Here is a 24,925-nt window from a genome sequence, read left to right on the forward strand (position 1 = left end):
TTTCTTTTACTCTTCATATACTCTGCTCTTCTTATAACACTTCTGCTTTGTAAAAACCTCTCATAAGCTAACTTTTTCTCTTTTATCACACCCTTTACTTCATCATTCCACTAATCACTCCTCTTTCCTCCTGCCCCCACCCTCCTATAACCACAAACTTCTGCCCCACATTCTAATACTGCATTTTTAAAACTCATCCAACCCTCTTCAACCCCCCCCCCACTACTCATCTTTGCACTAGCCCACCTTTCTGCCAATAGTCGCTTATATCTCACCCGAACTTCCTCCTCCTTTAGTTTATACACTTTCACTTCCTTCCTACTTGTTGTTGCCACCTTCCTCTTGTCCCATCTACCACTTGCTCTAACTGTAGCTACAACTAGATAATGATCCGATATATCAGTTGCCCTTCTATAAACGTGTACATCCTGGAGCCTACCCATCAACATTTTATCCACCAATACATAATATAATAAACTACTTTCATTACGTGCTACATCATACCTTGTATATTTATTTATCCTCTTTTTTCATAAAATATGTATTACTTATTACCAAATCTCTTTCTACACATAGCTCAATTAAAGGCTCCCCATTTACATTTACCCCTGGCACCCCAAATTTACCTACTACTCCCTCCACAACATTTTTACCCACTTTAGCATTGAAATCCCCAACTACAAGTACTCTCACACTTGGTTCAAAACTCCCCACGCATTCACTCAACATTTCCCAAAATCTCTCTCTCTCTCCTCTGCACTTCTCTCTTCTCCAGGTGCATATACGCTTACTATAACCCACTTTTCACATCCAACCTTTATTTTACTCCACATAATCCTTGAATTAATACATTTATAGTCCCTCTTTTCCTGCCATATCTTATCCTTCAACATTATTGCTACTCCTTCTTTAGCTCTAACTCTATTTGAAACCCCTGACCTAATCCCATTTATTCCTCTCCACTGAAACTCTCCCACCCCCTTCAGCTTTGTTTCACTTAAAGCCAGGACATCCAGCTTCTTCTCATTCATAGCATCCACAATCATCTCTTTCTTATCATTTGCACAACATCCACGCACAGTCAGACTTCCCACTTTGACAATTTTCTTCTTCTTATTCTTTTTAGTAATCTTTACAGGAAAAGGGGTTACTAGCTCATTGTTCCCGGCATTTTAGTTGACTTTTACAACACGAATGGCTTACGGAGGAAAGATTCTTATTCCACTTCCCCATGGATATAAAAGGAAAAGTAATAAGACCAAGAACTATTAAGATAAAATCAAAGAAAACTCAGATGAGTGTATAAATAAACGTGTACATGTATGTGTAGTATGACCTAAGTGTAAGCAGAAGTAGCAAGACATACCTGTAATCTTGCATATTTATGAGACAGACAAAAGACACCAGCAATTCTACCATCAACACCATTGTGAATGAGGAGCTGATTAAAATATCGACTTGGATGACAGCCAATAAACTTACGCTTAACACTGACAAAACTTACTATATTATGTTTGGTACCAGAGCAGGAGATGCACAAATTAACATTAAGATTGACAACACTCTAATTACCAGAAATAATGGGGGAAAATTCCTAGGCTTATACCTTGACAACCTGAATTTCAGCACCCATATCCAGCATATAGTCAAAAAAGTATCCAAAACGGTTGGGATCCTCTCCAAGATACGATACTACGTGCCGCAAAATGCCCTTCTCACACTATACCACTCACTTATTTATCCATACCTCACCTATGCTATTTGTGCTTGGGGATCAACTGCAGCAACACACCTAAAGCCAATAATAACCCAACAAAAAGCTGCAGTAAGAATAATCACTAAATCCCATCCCTGGCAGCACACCCCCCCACTCTTCAAAGATCTAAACTTACTCCCAGTTCAGTACATCCACACTTACTACTGTGCAATCTATATCTACAGGGCCTTAAACTCTAATATCAACCTTGACCTAAAACGCTTTCTTGATAGTTGTGACAGAACCCACAGGCATAACACCAGAAACAAACATCTCTACGACATTCCCCGTGTCCGACTAAACCTTTACAAAAATTCAATGTATGTCAAAGGCCCTAAAATCTGGAATACCCTACCTGAGAACTCTAGAACTGCAGACACATTCATCACCTTCAAAACTACCATTAGAAAACATCTTATCTCCCTGATACACCCCGTCAACTAACTACACGAATACCACCTGGTGGTTCACACTTACACTCGCTCACTCATTTGACCATAAACAGAAATATTAATCTCAGTCTTAAAATAATGAATCCTGTGATACTCCAATACTGAAACTATATACTGTGCCAAAACAAAAGCATTCACATTGCTAAACTCACAAACTAGTATTTAGTCACTTAGCCATAATACCAACTTACCTCATAATTTGTAATATTTTACAATTAAGAATAAAACTAAGTACGTATGCCCGAAATGCCTAGCCATGCTAAGCGTTCTAGTGGTACACTCTGTAATCACAATTTTACTACATGTAAACCAAACAATAACCAAATTTCTGTAAACTCAGCATTGTAATCCTTATAGAGAATAAACTTTGAATTTGAATTTGAATCATGTAAAACAATTACAGGCTTTCGTTTTACACTCACTTGGCAGGACGGTAGTACCTCCCTGGGCGGTTGCTGTCTACCAACCTACTACCTGCTATATTTAATATATATTATTATATTACAGTTCATTTGGTTAAGCATAGATGAGCATCTTACACTACAAGAGGACAGTGCTTTGATGTTGGTGAAGGGCTCTTGATTCAAGGAATAGTATCTATCCTCCTCTCCCATTGATCACACCTGATTACCTCCCATTCCCTAGGTCCTGTATGACACCAATGGGCTTAGCACCTCCCCATGAATATAATAATGAAGCACATACTTCAGTAGGTTCGGCAAGTGAATGCCAGCATTCAGCTGAGTAAGATATAGTAAGGAACTGTAATCCAGTGGTTGTAAAATTATTATTTTTTTTATTATTATCACACTGGCCGATTCCCACCAAGGCAGGGTGGACCGAAAAAGAAAAACTTTCACCATCATTCACTCCATCACTGTCTTGCCAGAAGGGTGCTTTACACTACAGTTTTTAAACTGCAACATTAACACCCCTCCTTCAGAGTGCAGGCACTGTACTTCCCATCTCCAGGACTCAAGTCCGGCCTGCTGGTTACCCTGAACCCCTTCATAAATGTTACTTTGCTCACACTCCAACAGCACGTCAAGTATTAAAAACCATTTGTCTCCGTTCACTCCTATCAAACACGCTCACGCACGCCTGCTGGAAGTCCAAGCCCCTCGCACACAAAACCTCCTTTACCCCCTCCCTCCAACCTTTCCTAGGCCGACCCCTACCCCGCCTTCCTTCCACTACAGACTGATACACTCTTGAAGTCATTCTGTTTCACTCCATTCTCTCTACATGCCCGAACCACCTCAACAACCCTTCCTCAGCCCTCTGGACAACAGTTTTGGTAATCCCGCACCTCCTCCTAACTTCCAAACTACGAATTCTCTGCATTATATTCACACCACACATTGCCCTCAGACATGACATCTCCACTGCCTCCAGCCTTCTCCTCGCTGCAACATTCATCACCCATGCTTCACACCCATATAAGAGCATTGGTAAAACTATACTCTCATACATTCCCCTCTTTGCCTCCAAGGACAAAGTTCTTTCTCTCCACAGACTCCTAAGTGCACCACTTACCTTTTTCCCCTCATCAATTCTATGATTCACCTCATCTTTCATAGACCCATCCACTGACACGTCCACTCCCAAATATCTGAATACATTCACCTCCTCCATACTCTCTCCCTCCAATCTGATATCCAATCTTTCATCACCTAATCTTTTTGTTATCCTCATAACCTTACTCTTTCCTGTATTCACCTTTAATTTTCTTCTTTTGCACACCCTACCAAATTCATCCACCAATCTCTGCAACTTCTCTTCAGAATCTCCCAAGAGCACAGTGTCATCAGCAAAGAGCAACTGTGACAACTCCCACTTTGTGTGTGATTCTTTATCTTTTAACTCCACGCCTCTTGCCAAGACCCTCGCATTTACTTCTCTTACAACCCCATCTATAAATATATTAAACAACCACGGTGACATCACACATCCTTGTCTAAGGCCTACTTTTACTGGGAAATAATTTCCCTCTTTCTTACATACTCTAACTTGAGCCTCACTATCCTCGTAAAAACTCTTGACTGCTTTCAGTAACCTACCTCCTACACCATACACCTGCAACATCTGCCACACTGCCCCCCTATCCACCCTGTCATATGCCTTTTCCAAATCCATAAATGCCACAAAGACCTCTTTAGCCTTATCTAAATACTGTTCACTTATATGTTTCACTGTAAACACCTGGTCCACACACCCCCTACCTTTCCTAAAGCCTCCTTGTTCATCTGCTATCCTATTCTCCATCTTACTCTTAATTCTTTCAATAATAACTCTACCATACACTTTACCAGGTATACTCAACAGACTTATCCCCCTATAATTTTTGCACTCTCTTTTATCCCCTTTGCCTTTATACAAAGGAACTATGCATGCTCTCTGCCAATCCCTAGGTACCTTACCCTCTTCCATACATTTATTAAATAATTGCACCAACCACTCCAAAACTATATCCCCACCTGCTTTTAACATTTCTATCTTTATCCCATCAATCCCGGCTGCCTTACCCCATTTCATTTTACCTACTGCCTCACGAACTTCCCCCACACTCACAACTGGCTCTTCCTCACTCCTACAAGATGTTATTCCTCCTTGCCCTATACACGAAATCACAGCTTCCCTATCTTCATCAACATTTAACAATTCCTCAAAATATTCCCTCCATCTTCCCAATACCTCTAACTCTCCATTTAATAACTGTCCTCTCCTATTTTTAACTGACAAATCCATTTGTTCTCTAGGCTTTCTTAACTTGTTAATCTCACTCCAAAACTTTTTCTTATTTTCAACAAAATTTGTTGATAACATCTCACCCACTCTCTCATTTGCTCTCTTTTTACATTGCTTCACCACTCTCTTAACCTCTCTCTTTTTCTCCATATACTCTTCTCTCCTTGCATCACTTCTACTTTGTAAAAACTTCTCATATGCTAACTTTTTCTCCCTTACTACTCTCTTTACATCATCATTCCACCAATCGCTCCTCTTCCCTCCCGCACCCACTTTCCTGTAACCACAAACTTCTGCTGAACACTCTAACACTACATTTTTAAACCTACCCTATACCTCTTCGACCCCATTGCCTATGCTCTCATTAGCCCATAAAATTATTGCAGTAAATTTGCAAATTAATGTCTTCATATCACTAAAATAGTTTTATTAAAAAAATAACTTTGTTTCAGTTACTAAATGTAAAAAGAAGTATAACTTTGCGAAAGCATTTCTTTTTCAGGTCATGCTGCCTCAGTGGGAGACGGCTGATGTGTTAAAAAGGAACTTTTTCAGGGGTGCTTCCAGAAGTTTTATATAGGAGGGGCTTAGGGGTGGCAGTTTGGCTGGAAAGGCAAGCTAGGGTACTTATTTTGAAGCTGAATTATCATCATTATATTTATTTTGAGGAGCTAGGGGGTTGTTGGAATTTTGAAGAGCTGATAGAATTCCGAGGGGCTGATAGTATTCTGAGGGGCTGATGTTATTCTGAAGGGCTGATGGAATTTTGAGAGGCTGATGGAATTTTGAGGGGCTGATGGGATTTTGAGGAACTGGTGAAATTTTAAGTGCTTGATGGCATTTTGAGGGACCTGTAGACTCCCACCCCATCCTTAGCACTGCCCCTGCTTTGTTTTCAAGGAACTCGATAACGTGTAGAGATGAACTAACCTATTGATAAGCTGTTGCCTGGTGATGCCTGACTGCGCCGCTATCACAGAGTGTTGTGCAAGATCTGCTGTTAGCCGCTCATCATCTTTAGGGTCCTTGGAGGAGTCTGGATGGCCTATAAGACTGTGGCTGTCTCGTAGGTCAAGAGGTGCACCATAGAGGACCCCGGGAGCTGCCCCTGGATACTGTGGCATACGACCCAGGTTGGGTGACTGATGAGTGGGCATTGGGAAGTTGATATGCCGTTGTTGGATAGGAGACTGCAAGAAAAGACAAAGGGTGATGCAGTATAATTCAACTACGTATCTGTAAAATAATGCAATGTTTTCTGTGTTGTACAAATATAACGGACCACAATAACACATGCTCATGAATAATCTTAGCACCTTCTCACACCTTATTTTTAAGCTAAGAATAAAAACTGTAATATATACGTATGTAAAACTGTCACCTTTCAGTTACAATAATGGAGAGTTATGGTGATTTACTGGATAATGAATTCAGAGTGAAAAACTGCCTAAACATGTACTGTAAAAAAGTATATTAATGAAAAACTTTCAAATATAGTGAAGAAAGTTTAACAAAGAGAAGAGTATGATTTTTTCTTTATAGTGTGAACAGTAGAAGAGACAGTGTATACAAGATGTGTATCCACAGCAGCAAATTTTGTGTCCATGGCAGTGAATCTTGTATCCTAGGCAGTGAATCTTGCATCTATGGCAATGAATCTTGCATCTACAGCAGTGAATCTCATATCCATATCAGTGAATCTCAAAAACAATAATTTTTTGCTGGAGTGTGGTGGTGGTACTAATTTCTTCTGATACTGATGAGCTTGAAAAGTAGTGTGAGTATCTGTTAGTAATTACCTATTAAAAATTAAAATTATTTACTCTTATTTGTAGCTACAGAAGCAAAGCTGTGTTTGTCATACCCTGCCTTCAATAATTTGTTGAAACACTTCTTCATCCTTATGTAATTTATTTCATTGATATCTCTATTACTAATACTTAAATATACATTTTTTAAAGTACTTTTCTATTTTCCTTAGGTAAATGTCAATAAATGAAAACCCTTTTTCCTGAAATATTGTTGCGTCTTCTTTCATGAAATGCAGATAAATGAAACCCATTTTTCACGACTTGCTTCTGCACCTTCCCTAGGTATTATTATTCTTATTACAGTATTACATATGTGGAAAGGGAAGCACTAATCCTTTATGATCATACAATATCTGCGGGAATGGAAGGTAGTTGGGTTCATTCCAAGGAAGGAGAAATTCGGTACAATTCCTTGGATCATGTTCATGTTCATGTAGGTTTGCCAGGGAGGGTTCTGGCCTGGGTCTTCTCATGTGGTGATCGGGCAGTGGCTCCTGAAAGAGTGTCAGAGTTGACACAAATGATGTACAGTTTACAGCCCTATGGCAGGGGCATGGTGAACATTCATGTCAAGTGGTGTATTGTTTATATCCCTTTCGCAGGGGGCAGCCCTATGACAAGGCACGGTGAGTCTTCTGCAGGTTAAGTGGAGTACCGCTTACAGACCTATGGTGGGGGCAGCCCTATGACAAGGGCGCAGTGAACCTTCTTTATAAACAAACCATTCCATGGGCAGGGACAGAACCCGCCATCAGAGAATCATAAAACTCCAGACCAATGCGCCCATGGTTTGCAATCGTGTCATTACAATTTCGTAAGTCAACCTTCTCTGTGTCAGGTGGAGTACCACTTACAGCCCTATGGCAGGGGCAGCCCTGTGGCAAGGGTGTGGTGAGCTGTCTTCATGTCAAGTGGATATCATTTACAGTCCTATGGCAGGGGCAGCCCTTTGACAAGGGCACGTTAACTTTTTCAACTCTAATTGAGCCATTCCTGGCACTCAGGCTGCAGTCCAAGTGCCAGAAGAATGCAGTAGATTCTCTGGAGGTCTGCAGAACACCTAACATCTGACAGAAGTGCCATCCTTGGATCAAGAGTCCCTCACTGGCATTAAGGAACCTTCATTGAGGGTGTTTTCTAGGGCCCTGACATATGATGTTACATTTTACACTTTTGATATTGACTCTTTGGAATCAATTAAGTGACTACTGACAGAAATTTATTAAGATCAGCAAGAAACAGCCCTTCCAGTAAGCAAAACAGGTTAAATATTCAAGGTTAATACTGTAGGAAAGGTATTGTTAAATATTTTATTGTTGTTTTACTGTTTAATATATATGCATCATTGAAATATTGTTTTGTTGTATGTGAAACTGAAAAAGAATACCAAAGGTAAAAAGATTGAGTAAAAATTAGATAAGGAAATACTAGGGCTTGGGAAAACATTAACCAATTTTACATTGTTTCTCATGGAAAAAAAGTTCCTGAGTATGGAATGTGTATTCAACTTACGATAAATTATCAGGAACACATTAATAATGTAAGCTGGAGCCCTATTATACAAGAATTTTATGTTGGAAGCCCCTCAAGGTACTAATTATCATACCAGTGAGGGGCTCTTAGTCTAAGGATGTGAACCTATTTATCCCTTTCCTAGCCTGATTCTGATTACCACCTATTCCCTGAGCACTATATGACCCCTACAAGTTTAGTGCTTCCCCTGAATCATAGTAATATCTGGAAACAAGTGACCCAGGTTATTCTGGGTCACTTGATTAAAGGTGTAGCAAATGACATATTTTAGATGAAAAATGAAGTATGTACATTACAAAATGCCTCCAAATATTTTGAAAAGTCGAAATATGAAGTAATTTAGATTTTTATGAACTTGTTATATTATTTTTGAAAAATGTGAAATACTGAAAAACATTATAATGATCAAAAACTACTTGTGTCTACTGTTTACTCAAACAAAATCAGGATATATGCATTTAGTTTATAAGAAATTAGATATGAAACCTTGATCAAAATTATTATGGTATAGATATATACTTTCCTCTTAGTCATATGGCTTTGTTTTCAGTGACTCATTGGCTGGTTGCCAAGAGGAGTCTGTGCCTTGAAGTTACTTGTATCTATATTGCTATAACAAGTCAAGGATCAGTGGAGTTCAAGAAGTGCTTCACTATCTCCAGACACTCCTCTTCAACTACAAGACGAGATCATCAACTGTAGTTAAATGCTGACAATCGGTGCACCATGAACAAGTGTGCCAGTATACAATGATTTGAAAGTTTATACACAGACCAGGTCCGGGAAGTTGCTCAGATAGCTATTTGATGCGAGTCTCAGTGTAAGTAATTACCAAATCCTGCAGAGTGAGAATCAGCTGGCAACTGCTGGTTGTTGGCGTATCAATACGCAAGGTGCCAAGTGTCCATTCTACAACATAGGCTCTTCTCAGTGGATGCTCTGGGTAACCTTCACAATAATACGTCAAGCACCTCTTCCAAGGATTCCTTTCACAGAGCAGGAATCGGCCTATTTTAATTTTTGGTCAAATCCAACACAGAAGTCTGCCAGCCATAAACAGGAATCATTGTCTACAGTACCAGCTGTTGTCCTTGGAAACACTACTCCAGCTGACTCCGAACCCTCTGGTACATTGGAGCCAAAGATAGGGCATCCAAAAGATGGCAAGATGAAAGGGAAAGAATTGGTTGAAGCAGCCACTCAACCTAATCTAAAAGGGGGAACTGGAAAAATGAGGACTTTAGCTTGGTCTGCCTACCATGCCTCCCAACAGCTGTCATAATCAAGCATGGTATGGAAGTTCAGCATCAAGCCACTCTATTTATCAACCTGGTAAAATTATGGTAATAGAAATAGATGCCCCCTCTATGTCTTGGCAAAGTATGTTCAATGGAAATGGCCAGACACTAGGAGAGGGTGAGTACATTAATATTCTTGGAAGACTATACATTGCAATGATGATGTGAAGAACATATGGAGATTACTTGAAAAGTTTTGACTGAACATTTGCACTAACATATAAAGATCACCTCATCTAGCACTGGTGACTCATGTCTCCACACACATTTAGTGGACATGTCTCGTCTCACAAGGATGAGTCATGTCCACTAAATGTGTGTCTTGGTTTTCGTCAAATTTCAAATGAGGCACTGATGTCAAGTGGGCAACCGGGCACTGAAAAGGCCGGAATGGCCTGAAGACAAAACATGATCCTCAAATGTCCAACTGACCACTACTGGGTTACCATCCCCAACGTGGAAATTCAGGGCTTCATCTTCGTCAAGGATTTTTACTTGCTAATAACCCGCATAATATAGTTATTAAGTGGTTAAAAATAGTAGCTTAGAATATTAAATTATGGATAGTAAGGTTACCTAGATATCAAATTTCATGATTCCCAGCAAAACATTATAAGTTCAATTAAGTACAGTGGACCCCCGCTTAACGATCACCTCCCAATGCGACCAATTATGTAAGTGTATTTATGTAAGTGCGTTTGTACGTGTATGTTTGGGGGTCTGAAATGGACTAATCTACTTCACAATATTCCTTATGGGAACAAATTCGGTCAGTACTGGCACCTGAATATACTTCTGGAATAAAAAAATATCGTTAACCGGGGTCCACTGTATTGTGTTGTCTGCATTTTGACCAGAACTAACCCTTGTCAGGCCCAAGGGGACTTCATAATTTTGATAGTGGATTATTAGGAGAAAAACAACATAACCAACATTTGATTGTCAGGTATCAGGAAGTGCCTGAGAAAATTTGATGGTTTTATCCATAATGTCCCCATTTTTGATAAGCTGGCTCGCTGCAGTAGAGAAGTGTGTCCAAGATACATAGTAAAGTTAGCATTAGATTCTGCTTACAAAAGCCACAAGTAACAAACATCCGGACTTACAAACAAGGCATTTAAGAACCATTAATGGTTTACACTAAGAGAGCGACAGTATGAACATGCAAGTTGAAAAAAAACAATGTATTTATAAGTCGAGGACCTCGTGTAAGAGAGAGAAAGAGAGAATGGCAGAGTCAGAGAGAAGCATATAGATAGGTAGTTAGACAGAGAGAGAGGGAGAGAGAGAGAGAGAGAGAGAGAGAGAGAGAGAGAGAGAGAGAGAGAGAGAGAGAGAGCATGAACACAACTTAAAACACACATCCAGGCAAGGAAAAAAAGGGTCTACTCAATACTAACCTGAGAGGGAGAGTAGTGTGTTGGAGATATAGGTGATGGAGCAGAAGAGTAGCTGTTGTAGGAGCCTCCATACTGAGAAGCATCGCTGTTGTTACGACTAAGTCCCGTTGAAGGTGTATGACTGGAAAGATTTATCATGATTACATTAATGGATGGTGCGCTAAACCTGTAGAAGTCATGCAGCACCTGATGGCTGGAAAGAACAAGGCAAAATACAATGGTGGCCAAGAAACACATTATATATAAGAAAAACAGGGCATATGCTGCCTAAATAAGGACTTTTATCTCACCTAATCTAATACTTAATTTAGCCTAAAACTTAATCAAACTATTAAATGTAACCAAAAATTTAAATCAATCCCTACATCAGTATAACCTACAGCTTAATACCCATCATCAGCACTGTGTGACCCTTGTGGATTTAGCACTTATTTAGGATTATAATACTTAACACCCATCCCCCTCAGTGGAGGATCCCTTATTGTGGAAAATAATTTCCAAAAATTATGCTGTGTAAATAAACCTGATTAATACATTACTATTCCTCTAAAGTGTATTTTAAAGAAGTGAACCAACAGGGAAGCTCTGCGCCTGCACTGACGAGCAGGGAAGAGACGCCATTGTTTTTTTAATGCGATACAAGCACGTTAGTGTAATGTGAATAATTTTCCGTCGCTCTAGGGGTTATATTGGGCTTATAACCTCTCAAATAGGAGCCGAAATTGTTGGATGTGCAGTCCTGCATAACGTGAGCATTTAGCAGACAGACAGGACAGCTCCAAGAACCTCAGATAAGTTGTCTTTATGTTGAAATTCTGGCCAGTATTTTCTCCATATTAGACAGGGGGTTCTGTACATGACACACAGTAATCTCCAGACTAATTGGTGAGTGTTATGATTATAAATTCTCCTTCTGTTACATAAATGTGTATATGTAATCATTTATTAATTTTAACATACAGTCCACAAATTTATATTAATGTTTACCATAATTCCTGGTAATATATATTTCATTTGAAATTAATATAGGTCAAGAGTGACTTGTGGATATGACACAGTAGGTATCGAAGGGGGACATTTTTTGTGACCCAGATGTCCTAAAATTCCTACTTGTCTATGTAACTTTGATAAATAATAATTATCTTTGTTACCATTTACTGGCATTTATCTTATGAGTTACATCCAGGTAAATTTAATTTTCCACACTTATGTTGGTGTGCAGCTCTTGGTCCAATCAACGAACTTATCCTCCCCTTCCTTGGCTCGATCCTGAGTGCCTCACACTCCCCCTAATAATAATAATAATAATAATAATAATAATAATAATAATAATAATAATGATAATAATAATAATAATATAACCTATAACTTAACATAATCTACAGCTTGGCAAAACCTACAGTTTAAAATAACCTATATCTAGCTCAGTGTAACTTCTAACTTAATATAACTTGTAATTCAACTACAGAATTGTTGAATCATATAACAAGGTAACAAATCCAAAAGTAAAATTCAAACAAATCACAGAAACAACGATATTAAAACTAAATAAATCATAGTTTAATGTATCCTCATCCTGGGGAAACTTGGCTTGCATTACCAAGAAGCGTTAAACCCTTAGGGATCATACTGCCTGTGGCAGGGGCAATGCTATAAGGGGGTTTGGGGGGCTTATACCCCCCTCAAAATTCAATCAGCCTCCCAAAAATGATAACGATCACTGTATCAATAATAATAATGCCCAAAGCCCGGGGAATGGACGGCAATCATGTTTGATCCAAAGAAATGGAGAATGGCTCCAAATCCCCTGGATCAGGAACCATTCACCAGTGTCGGGGTTAAGTGAACTGAACTCCAACTCCTGAACTTACTACTCATTTACCTACCTGTAATTACCTAATTGATGCTGCAGGAGCAGTTATGTCCTGTCTTCAGTAATTGGTTATTTGGTTGGTTTAATTAGGTTTAAAAGCTTATCGACCACAAGTGAGTCATTTGAGGCTGCAATTAACGTGACTATTAACTTCCACTTTATATATACTTTATATATATATATATATATATATATATATATATATATATATATATATATATATATATATATATATATATATATATATATATATATATATATGTCGTGCCGAATATGCAAAACTGGTCAGTTAGCAAGAACTCATTTAAAATTAAGTCCTTTCTGAAATTTTCTCTTATACGTTTAAAGATATATTTTTTTCATTAATGTTAATGTAAAAATGTTTAATTTTGCACCAAAAGAATCTTAGAAAACTTACCTAACCTTATTATAACAAGAACAATTTATTTTAGCGTAACCCAACTAAATATATTTTAGATTGGTTTACAGTAATTTAATACTAAACAAACCCAGTGAAATATATTTTTTTCGTCAGGTTCAGAATGATTTTGGCGAAATTATTGCATACACAAATTTTCACTTGTCCTATTTGGCAAGATGAGCGTTGCTATTTAAGCCAAGATCGCAATTTCTGCCTATTCGGCGCGACATATATATATATATATATATATATATATATATATATATATATATATATATATATATATATATATATATATATATATATATATATGCGGTATGTGCCATGAACCATTTTCCCTTCAGCCTGGGCTTACCACATAGTCTGAGGTATGGCAGATGATGAAGCCAGCCAGCCACAAAGCCAGGGAAACAATGCACCCAACAATGAAAGAAGAGGCACATGTCAGGTGTGTGGAGAGTTTCGAGCACGCAACAGGGACGGCCGTATTCGTGCACACAATGGATGTGCTGGATCACATATGCCCCCAGCAGAGAGCAGCCCACAGCCTCCACAGGCAGATGACAATTCCAATGGCAACCTCGTCACTTGCGATAACCTGTTGGCATTCAAATCCACTGCTAGCAGTACACTATCCCATATCCCTAAAGCGGCTCGCCCATATGCAGCAGGGAAATTCACAGACCTTCTTAAGCGGGTGAATGGAGGTTCCACCAACTTAGAAGCCCGAGGCACCATCCAAGCATGGCGCAACCTACTCTTGTTCAGCAATGTCTGTCTTGCAGTTCCTGAAAGACGAGGCAAACTCCTAACCACGTCAGTTATCAAGGCAGTGCACAACTACCCAAGAACGGACAACTGTGTCCCTCTGCCCCATCATCGCAGGAATCAAAGAGGAAGACCCAAGAAAAGTCCCACTGAAAATGAGGAAATTTGCGCACAGGTTAGCAAAAAAATCGAAGAAGGTAACACAGTGGGAGCAATAAGAATAATTACAAGTGATGACACTGTAGCCCCCAAGGATGAGACCACGGCCCAAGCACTAAGAGACAAGCATCCAACCAGGAACACCATAGCCATCAACGACAACCCTGAGGAAGACCCCATCATTGAACAATTAATTTTGCCAGAATCGGAAGTCTATAAGGCGATCGTGTCATTTCCAGCAGGATCTGCAGGAGGTTATACTGGAATTCGACCTCAGCACCTCAAAGAGATGGTAAATCCAGTACTCGGTGAATCTGCATCAATTCTTCTCACCGAGTTAACAACTTTCGTCAACAATTGCCTGACTGGGCGAATCCCAAAAGAAATTGAACCTTTCTTTTTTGGAGCCTCACTATGTGCTTTGAAGAAGAGGGATGGGGGAATCAGACCCATTGCAGTTGGAAACACCCTTCGCCGTCTCGTTGCCAAAGCAGCAGTGAGAAACATTTGCCCAGAAGCTGCCACTTTACTCCAGCCACACCAACTGGGCTTTGGGGTCTCTCAAGGCAGTGAAGCTGCAGCTCATGCCGCAAGGGCCTACATCAGGGACCTACCAGAAGACAAGGCCACAGTCAAACTTGATTTTAGAAATGCCTTTAATATAGTGAAGAGAGATGCTGTTTTGCCAGCTGTTCGGGATCAGTTCCCCAGTCTTTTTCCCTTCATTTCAGCCGGCTACAGCAAACCCTCAATTCTTTTGTTTGGAGAACATGAAATTCAGTCATCAGAGGGTGCTCAGCAGGGTGACCCACTCGCTCCACTTCTCTTCTGCTTGGCAGTAAGAGAACTAATTTCCAGCCTACGCAGTGAGCTCAATATCTGGTACCTGGATGACGGCACTCTGGCAGGTACTGAAGAGTCCCTGGTGGGGGACCTACAACTGGTGAAAACACAGGGAGAAGACTTGGGACTCATCCTCAATCCCTCCAAGTGTGAAATCATCACAGCGAACCAGGAAATAATCAATGCTGTGCGAAGAATCCTCCCGGAAGTCTCAACTACCACTCCGTCCAACAGTACCCTCTTGGGGGCACCGCTGGGTCACCAGGCCATCAACACTGTCCTCAGGGACAAATTGAATGACCTGATGAGAATGGAGGAGAGAATAAGCGATCTTGATGCCCATGATGCTCTGTATCTCACAAGGTGTCTTACTATGCCAAGACTCACTCACTTCTTGAGGTGTGCACCCTCTTTTGACAACCCAACACTCGATGAATATGACGCACACCTGATATCAACTTTTAAGAAGGCACTGAACCTGTCACTAGAGGATGAGCAATGGGATCAGGCAACCCTCCCAGTGTGACTGGGAGGTATAGGGGTGAGTAAAGCAACGCATGTTGCTTTACCTGCTTTTCTGTCTTCGTGTTTGGCTTCCGGTGCATTAATCAAGAAGATAGTACCCGAACGCTTGAGAGACATGGTAGGAGCTCAAGACCCCAGGTTTACTGAAGCAGCGATTCGGGGGACACCCTTACAGACTCCTCCAGTAGACCAGCTCCTCCCAAACAGCACAAACAGTCCCACTGGGACAAACCGATCATGGAAAAAATCGCCAACACAATGCTCTCCAATGCTTCAGGAAAGGACAAAGCTCGTCTCCGGGCAGTGAAGGCACCACACTCAGGAGATTTCTTGTTAGCTGTTCCCAATTCCTCCCTGGGCACCCGTCTCGACCCACAGGCCATTTGGATTGGTGTTGCTCTTCGCCTAGCCGCCCCCATCCTCACCGAACATAGGTGTATTTGCGGCAGTGCGACAGCTGATCAATTCGGACTTCATGGTCTTGTGTGTCACACAGCAGAAGGGAAGTATGCCAGACATGAGGAGGTCAATGACATCATCAAGAGAAGCCTCACCACAGCCCGTTGCCCAGCTCAACGGGAACCCCAAGTACAGAGGTCTGATGGAAGTCAAAAGCGTCCTGATGGAGCCACTATGCTACCCTGGAAGGATGGAAAGCAGATTGCCTGGGACTACACCTGTGCTGCCACATTGGCAGACACCTACTTGCCATACTCCGTAGTGGAATAGGGTGGAGCTGCCAGCCACAGGGAGACCCAGAAGATCCGAAAATATGAAGACCTTCCCCCTTGCTATAACTTCATTCCAATAGGGTCGGAGACCCTTGGAGCATGGGGCAAGTGTGCTCTAAAGTTCCTAATAGAGCTGGGTGAAAAGCTCATCATAGAAACCAAGGACCACAGGGCGACCAGCTTTCTCTTTCAGAGACTCAGTGTTGCGATCCAGAGAGGAAATGCCTGCAGCATTCTGGGCACGCGGCCCACTGCAGGGGAGCTGGACGAAGTATTCGAGATGTAGCTCTGAGTTACCTATATTGTTTTGCTTTCTGTTGTATTTTTGTGAATGTTTGGCAAATGTATTTTTGTCTTTAAATAAAACATACTTGAAATATAGAGGGTGGTAGGAGAAAATTCTTAAACAGCTTCAGGGAAAACCTTGAGTTTTCCCTGAAGCAAGTTTATTCTTTTCTCTGAGGATGAGGGTCCCCATGACAGTCCTATATATATATATATATATATATATATATATATATATATATATATATATATATATATATATATATATATATATATATATATATATATATACACACACTTATGGTTAAATTTATGTTAAATTAGGCATAATTATTCCCCCCTCGGCTAAAAGTGATAACCCAAAAATAACGTAATGTAACCTTAACAAATATTTGTTTTGTTGTTGGTGGCTGGGTTGTCACAGTCACTACGATGGTAATGACCGTTAATGTGCTTGTTGGGTTTAAAGCCTACCACTGTAAGTGGGTCGTTAACACTGCGGTTTACCTCTATGCTCACATCAACAAATATTTTAAATCCTTGATATCCGGAAAAAAATAAATTCGGTACTGAGAGATACAAAATTGTCGGTGTATAACTGGAGGAGGGGCTTCGGGGGTCGACGCCCCCGCGGCCCGGTCCGTGACCAGGCTCTAAGTAACTAAGACAATCCTCTCGGTGTATAGACACTGAGATACAAACTTTTTTGGGGGTATATAAACAGTGAAATATACAAATCTTTCGGTGTATATTCATATACCAAGAACTACAAGCCTCGACGTGTATATATACCGAGATATCCACGGACTGATGGACTGACCACATCGGCTCAAGGTTGAGGGACTGATTACCTCATTCTCCTCCTGTTCTTCACGTTTCTCCTTCGTATGGACTGATGAAGCCACTGTGTGGCGAAACGTTTCCTCAATAAAGATACCCAAGAGTTGCACTTGTGTCTAATTTATCAGCTTGTCGGTCTCTGAACCATTCATCTACAATCCACGGCTATATCTGAGACGCGCTTCACTATAAATAATGACCATAGCCATTCGCTATTGATGTTTCCAAAATATATCAGTAAATAAGGCTCAGTAACTAGTACCACTGTGGTGCAGCACCACTGTGTAGTACCACTGTGGTGCAGTACCACTGTGGTGCAGTACCACTGTGGTGCAGTACCACTGTGGTGCAGTACTACTGTGGTGCAGTACCACTGTGGTGCAGTACCACTGTGGTGCAGTACCACTGTGGTGCAGTACTACTGTGGTGCAGTACCACTGTGGTGCAGTACCACTGTGGTGCAGCACCACTGTGGTGCAGTACCACTGTGGTGCAGTACCACTGTGGTGCAGTACCACTGTGGTGCAGTACTACTGTGGTGCAGTACCACTGTGGTGCAGTACCACTGTGGTGCAGCACCACTGTGTAGTACCACTGTGGTGCAGTACCACTGTGGCGCAGTACCACTGTGGTGCAGTACCACTGTGGTGCAGTACTACTGTGGTGCAGTACCACTGTGGCGCAGTACCACTGTGGTGCAGTACTACTGTGGTGCAGTACTACTGTGGTGCAGTACCACTGTGGTGCAGTACTACTGTGGTGCAGTACCACTGTGGTGCAGTACCACTGTGGTGCAGTACCACTGTGGCGCAGTACCACTGTGGTGCAGTACCACTGTGGTGCAGTACTACTGTGGTGCAGTACCACTGTGGCGCAGTACCACTGTGGCGCAGTACCACTGTGGTGCAGTACTACTGTGGTGCAATCAAGATGTCAACGGCACCAGTAAGATAAGATTATTAAAGTCTATTCAGACAGTCTAGATAAATAAGGTACAAGCCACGTGTGCAGCCTATCGACTGCCGATGGGTCATTGAGGCTGTACACTTTAATCAATAATGCTTATTTTATATTCATGAGGAAGCGCTGAACCCATACTGGTCATATAGGTGCCTGGGTGATAGTCGGCTGGTGTGGGTCGCATCCTGGGCACAAAATTAACCTAATTTGCCCGAAATGCTCTGAATAACAAGAGGCTCTCTATATAGTAATGTCATTGACGTCAGCTATGGTCTGTATACATTGTATATGTATTTGTAGAAATAAATATTATTATTATTATTATTATTATTATTATTATTATTATTATTATTATTATTATTATTATTATTATTATTATTATTATTATTGTTGTTGTTATAGTCAAGAACACTTTAATCTCCAAGGATTCTTTGAAAAGGGATTACAGCAACCTCTTACTGTATATACACCGTGTGTAGTCCTTTAAGGAAGGTGCACGGACCCAGCTAGGATGATCTCGATCCATGGAATGGGATCTATCCCTCCCTTCCCTGGATGAAAGTGGACTTTACCTCCTACTCCCTAGGAGCTATATAAACCGCCACGCCTATAGCACTCCCCATGAATACCAACACTCATTTCTACAGGCGAATAGAAGTGTGTGGGTAAGTTTTTACCTGTACGGTGAGGAGAAGCCGGAGACATGTCTGCTGGGTCCCGGCGACTGTGTGGGTGAGTAGAGGTGGGTGGGGGAGTGGGCGTGTGGGTGTAGGCGTGAGAGGAGAGGGCTCTGGCTGGGCGTGTAGGGGCCAGGATGAACCTCACATCCTGAGTCACTTCTGGCAGGTACCGGTGAGTCTGTGTGTGAGGCTGGCTGAGACGAGAACACCGTCCCTTCCTCACTGCTCTCTTCCACTTTCACCTGTAACCAAACCAAACATTACTGAAATTTGTATTTTTTTCTTAGAATGGCGTGAGTTTATTTAGGTACAGGTAAGCAAATAAGTTTATTTAGGTACAGGTAAGCAAATAAGTTTATTTAGGTACAGGTAAGCAAATAAGTTTATTTAGGTACAGGTAAGCAAATAAGGTACACGGAAGTACAATTATCATACATAGTGTAAATTAACTAGAATAACCCATAAAAAAAGCCTCCCGTTCCCACTAGGTGCTGTACGACCTCCTACGGGTTTAGTGCTCCCCACAAATGCCATAACAATAATCACCATGACCATGGCGTAATAGCGCACAAAATACGTGCTAAAGGAATAACAGGAAAAGTTGGTAGATGGATCTATAATTTCCTCACAAACAGAACACAAAGAGTAGTAGTCAACAGAGTAAAGTCTGAGGCGGCTACGGTGAAAAGCTCTGCTCCTCAAGGCACAGTACTCGCTCCCATCTTGTTTCTCATCCTCATATCTGACATAGACAATGATGTCAGCCACAGCACCGTGTCTTCCTTTGCAGATGACACCCGAATCTGCATGACAGTGTCTTCCATTGCAGACACTGCAAGGCTCCAGGCGGACATCAACCAAATCTTTCAGTGAGCTGCAGAAAACAATATGAAGTTCAGCGAAGAGAAATTTCAATTACTCCGATATGGTAAACATGAGGAAATTAAAACTTCATCAGAGTACAAAACAAATTCTGGCCACAAAATAGAGCGAAAACCCAACGTCAAAGACCTGGGAGTGATCATGTCGGAGGATCTCACCTTCAAGGACCATAACATTGTATCAGTCGCATCTGCTAGAAAAATGACAGGATGGATAATGAGACCCTTCAAAACTAGGGATGCCAAGCCCATGATGACACTCTTCAGTTCGCTTGTTCTATCTAGGCTGGAATATTTCTGCACACTAACAGCACCTTTCAAGGCAGGTGAAATTGCTGACCTAGAAAATGTACAGAGAACCTTCACGGCGCGCATAACGGAGATAAAACACCTCAATTACTGGGAGCTTTTGAAGTTCCTGAACCTGTACTCCCTGGAACGCAGGCGGGAGAGATACATGATTATATACACCTGGAAAATACTAGAGGGACTAGTACCGAACTTGCACACGAAAATCACTCACTACGAAAGCAAAAGACTTGGCAGACGATGTAACATCCCCCAATGAAAAGCAGGGGTGTCACTAGCACGTTAAGAGACAATACAATAAGTGTCAGGGGCCCGAGACTGTTCAGCTGCCTCCCAGCATATATAAGGGATATTACCAACAGACCCCTGGCAGTCTTCAAGCAGGCACTGGACAAGAACCTAAAGTCGGTACCTGACCAGCCGGACTGTGGCTCTTACGTTGAATTGCGTGCAGCCAGCAATAACAGCCTGGTTGATCAGACTCTGATCCACCATAAGGCCTGGTCACAGACCGGGCCGCGGGGGCATTGACCCCCGGAACTCTCTCCAGGTAAACTCCAGGTAAACTAAAGGGAGAAGCTACTACTGTACGCTCTGGCAGGACCAACAACGTCTCCATTATTTTTTTTTCTAGTTGTTGCAGCACTACTTCCTTTTTCAGTTTATTCCACTAGGTGAGTACCACTAGGTGAGTACCACTAGGTGAGTACCACTAGGTGAGTACCACTAGGTGACTACCACTAGGTGAGTACCACTAGGTGAGTACCACTAGGTGAGTACCACTAGGTGACTACCACTAGGTGAGTACCACTAGGTGACTACCACTAGGTGAGTACCACTAGGTGAGTACCACTAGGTGAGTACCACTAGGTGACTACCACTAGGTGAGTACCACTAGGTGAGTACCACTAGGTGAGTACCACTAGGTGAGTACCACTAGGTGACTACCACTAGGTGACTACCACTAGGTGAGTACCACTAGGTGAGTACCACTAGGTGAGTACCACTAGGTGACTACCACTAGGTGAGTACCACTAGGTGACTACCACTAGGTGAGTACCACTAGGTGAGTACCACTAGGTGAGTACCACTAGGTGAGTACCACTAGGTGAGTACCACTAGGTGAGTACCACTAGGTGAGTACCACTAGGTGAGTACCACTAGGTGACTACCACTAGGTGACTACCACTAGGTGACTACCACTAGGTGAGTACCACTAGGTGAGTACCACTAGGTGAGTACCACTAGGTGAGTACCACTAGGTGACTACCACTAGGTGAGTACCACTAGGTGAGTACCACTAGGTGAGTACCACTAGGTGAGTACCACTAGGTGAGTACCACTAGGTGAGTACCACTAGGTGAGTATCACTAGGTGAGTACCACTAGGTGAGTACCACTAGGTGAGTACCACTAGGTGAGTACCACTAGGTGAGTACCATTAGGTGAGTACCACTAGGTGAGTACCACTAGGTGAGTACTACTAGGTGAGTACCACTAGGTGAGTACCACTAGGTGAGTACCACTAGGTGAGTACCACTAGGTGAGTACCAATAATTGATTACCATTAGGTGAGTACCACTAGGTGAGTACCACTAGGTGAGTACCAATAATTGATTACCATTAGGTGAGTACCACTAGGTGAGTACCACTAGGTGAGTACCAATAATTGATTACCATTAGGTGAGTACCACTAGGTGAGTACCAATAATTGATTACCATTAGGTGAGTACCACTAGGTGAGTACCACTAGGTGAGTACCAATAATTGATTACCATTAGGTGAGTACCACTAGGTGAGTACCACTAGGTGAGTACCACTAGGTGAGTACCACTTGATGAGTACCAATAATTGATTACCACTAGGTGAGTACCACTAGGTGAGTACCACTAGGTGAGTACCAATAATTGATTACCATTAGGTGAGTACCACTAGGTGAGTACCACTAGGTGAGTACCACTTGATGAGTACCAATAATTGATTACCACTAGGTGAGTACCACTAGGTGAGTACTACTAGGTGAGTACCACTAGGTGAGTACCACTAGGTGAGTACCACTAGGTGAGTACCACTAGATGAGTACCACTAAGTGAGTACCACTAGGTGAGTACCACTAGGTGAGTACCACTTGATGAGTACCAATAATTGATTACCACTAGGTGAGTACCAATAATTGATTACCACTAGGTGAGTATCATTAGGTAAGTACCACTAGGTGAGTACCAATAATTGATTACCACTAGGTGAGTACCACTAGGTGAGTACCAATAATTGATTACCACTAGGTGAGTACCACTAGGTGAGTACCAATAATTGATTACCACTTGGTGAGTACCACTAGGTGAGTACCAATAATTGATTACCACTAGGTGAGTATCATTAGGTGAGTACCACTAGGTGAGTACCACTAGGTGAGTACCAATAATTGATTACCACTTGGTGAGTACCACTAGGTGAGTACCAATAATTGATTACCACTAGGTGAGTATCATTAGGTGAGTACCACTAGGTGAGTACCACTAGGTGAGTACCAATAATTGATTACCACTAGGTGAGTATCATTAGGTGAGTACCACTAGGTGAGTACCAATAATTGATTACCACTAGGTGAGTACCACTAGGTGAGTACCAATAATTAATTACCACTAGGTGAGTATCATTAGGTGAGTACCACTAGGTGAGTACCAATAATTGATTACCACTAGGTGAGTATCATTAGGTGAGTACCACTAGGTGAGTACCACTAGGTGAGTACCAATAATTGATTACCACTTGGTGAGTACCACTAGGTGAGTACCAATAATTGATTACCACTAGGTGAGTATCATTAGGTGAGTACCACTAGGTGAGTACCACTAGGTGAGTACCAATAATTGATTACCACTAGGTGAGTATCATTAGGTGAGTACCACTAGGTGAGTATCATTAGGTGAGTACCACTAGGTGAGTATCAATAATTCATTACCACTAGGTGAGTATCATTAGGTGAGTACCACTAGGTGAGTACCAATAATTGATTACCACTAGGTGAGTATCATTAGGTGAGTACCACTAGGTGAGTACCACTAGGTGAGTATCAATTCATTACCACTAGGTGAGTATCATTAGGTGACTACCACTAGATGAGTATCAATAATTGATTACCACTAGGTGAGTATCATTAGGTGAGTACGACTAGGTGAGTACCAATAATTGATTACCACTAGGTGAGTACCACTTGATGAGTACCAATAATTGATTACCACTAGGTGAGTACCAATAATTGATTACCACTAGGTGAGTATCACTAGATGAGTACAACTAGGTGAGTTCCACTAGATGAGTACCACTTGATGAGTACCAATAATTGATTACCACTAGGTGAGTACCACTAGGTGAGTACCAATAATTGATTACAACTAGGTGAGTATCACTAGGTGAGTACCAATAATTGATTACAACTAGGTGAGTATCACTAGGTGAGTACCTATAATTGATTACCACTAGGTGAGTATCATTAGGTGAGTACCAATAATTGATTACCACTAGGTGAGTACCAATAATTGATTACCACTAGGTGAGTACCACTAGGTGAGTACCAATTATTGATTACCACTAGGTGAGTACCAATTATTGATTACCACTAGGTGAGTACCACTAGGTGAGTACCAATAATTGATTACCACTAGGTGAGTACCACTAGGTGAGTACCAATAACTGATTACAACTAGGTGAGTATCACAAGTGAGTACCAATAATTGATTACCACTGGGTGAGTACCACTATGTGAGTATCACTAGGTGAGTACCAATAATTGATTACCACTAGGTGAGTACCACTAGGTGAGTACCAATAACTGATTACCACTAGGTGAGTACCACTAGGTGAGTCCCAATAACTAATTACCACTAGGTGAGTACCACTAGGTGACTACTATTAGGTTGAGTATCACTAGGTGAGTACCACTAGGTTGAGTACCACTAGGTGAGTATCACTAGGTGAGTACCACTAGGTGAGTACCACTACGTGACTACCATTAGGTTGAGTACCACTAGGTGAGTACCACTAGGTGAGTATCACTAGGTGAGTACCACTAGGTGACTACCATTAGGTTGAGTACCACTAGGTGAGCACCACTAGGTGAGTACCACTAGGTGAGTACCACTAGGTGAGTATCACTAGGTGAGTACCACTAGATGAATATCACTAGGTGAGTACCACTAGGTGAGTACCACTAGGTGAGTATCACTAGGTGAGTATCACTAGGTGAGTACCACTAGGTGAGTATCACTAGGTGAGTACCACTAGGTGAGTATCACTAGGTGAGTACCACTAGATGAGTATCACTAGGTGAGTACCACTAGGTGAGTATCACTAGGTGAGTACCACTAGATGAGTACCACTAGGTGAGTATCACTAGGTGAGTACCACTAGATGAGTATCACTAGGTGAGTACCACTAGGTGAGTACCACTAGGTGAGTATCACTAGGTGAGTACCACTAGGTGAGTACCACTAGGTGAGTATCACTAGGTGAGTACCACTAGGTGAGTATCACTAGGTGAGTACCACTAGGTGAGTATCACTAGGTGAGTACCACTAGGTGACTACCATTAGGTTGAGTACCACTAGGTGAGCACCACTAGGTGAGTACCACTAGGTGAGTACCACTAGG

General features: G+C 41.6%; 1 protein-coding gene across 1 annotated transcript in view; it reads right to left on the bottom strand.

Annotated features, from left to right (window-relative positions):
* Positions 1 to 24,925, bottom strand: part of LOC128684358 (nuclear hormone receptor FTZ-F1 beta) — a 61,588-nt gene that overhangs the window by 26,198 nt on the left and 10,465 nt on the right. Inside the window, exons 2-4 of the mRNA XM_053770515.2 lie at positions 19,081 to 19,325; positions 10,999 to 11,119; positions 5,887 to 6,146 (exon numbers count right to left, since the gene is read on the bottom strand). Of these exons, the coding sequence (XP_053626490.1) occupies positions 5,887 to 6,146; positions 10,999 to 11,119; positions 19,081 to 19,325 (626 nt within the window). The remainder of the gene's footprint in view (positions 1 to 5,886; positions 6,147 to 10,998; positions 11,120 to 19,080; positions 19,326 to 24,925) is intronic.

The sequence above is a fragment of the Cherax quadricarinatus genome, chromosome 4 (assembly GCF_038502225.1).
Source record: "Cherax quadricarinatus isolate ZL_2023a chromosome 4, ASM3850222v1, whole genome shotgun sequence".
Taxonomy (NCBI): Eukaryota; Metazoa; Arthropoda; class Malacostraca; order Decapoda; family Parastacidae; genus Cherax; species Cherax quadricarinatus.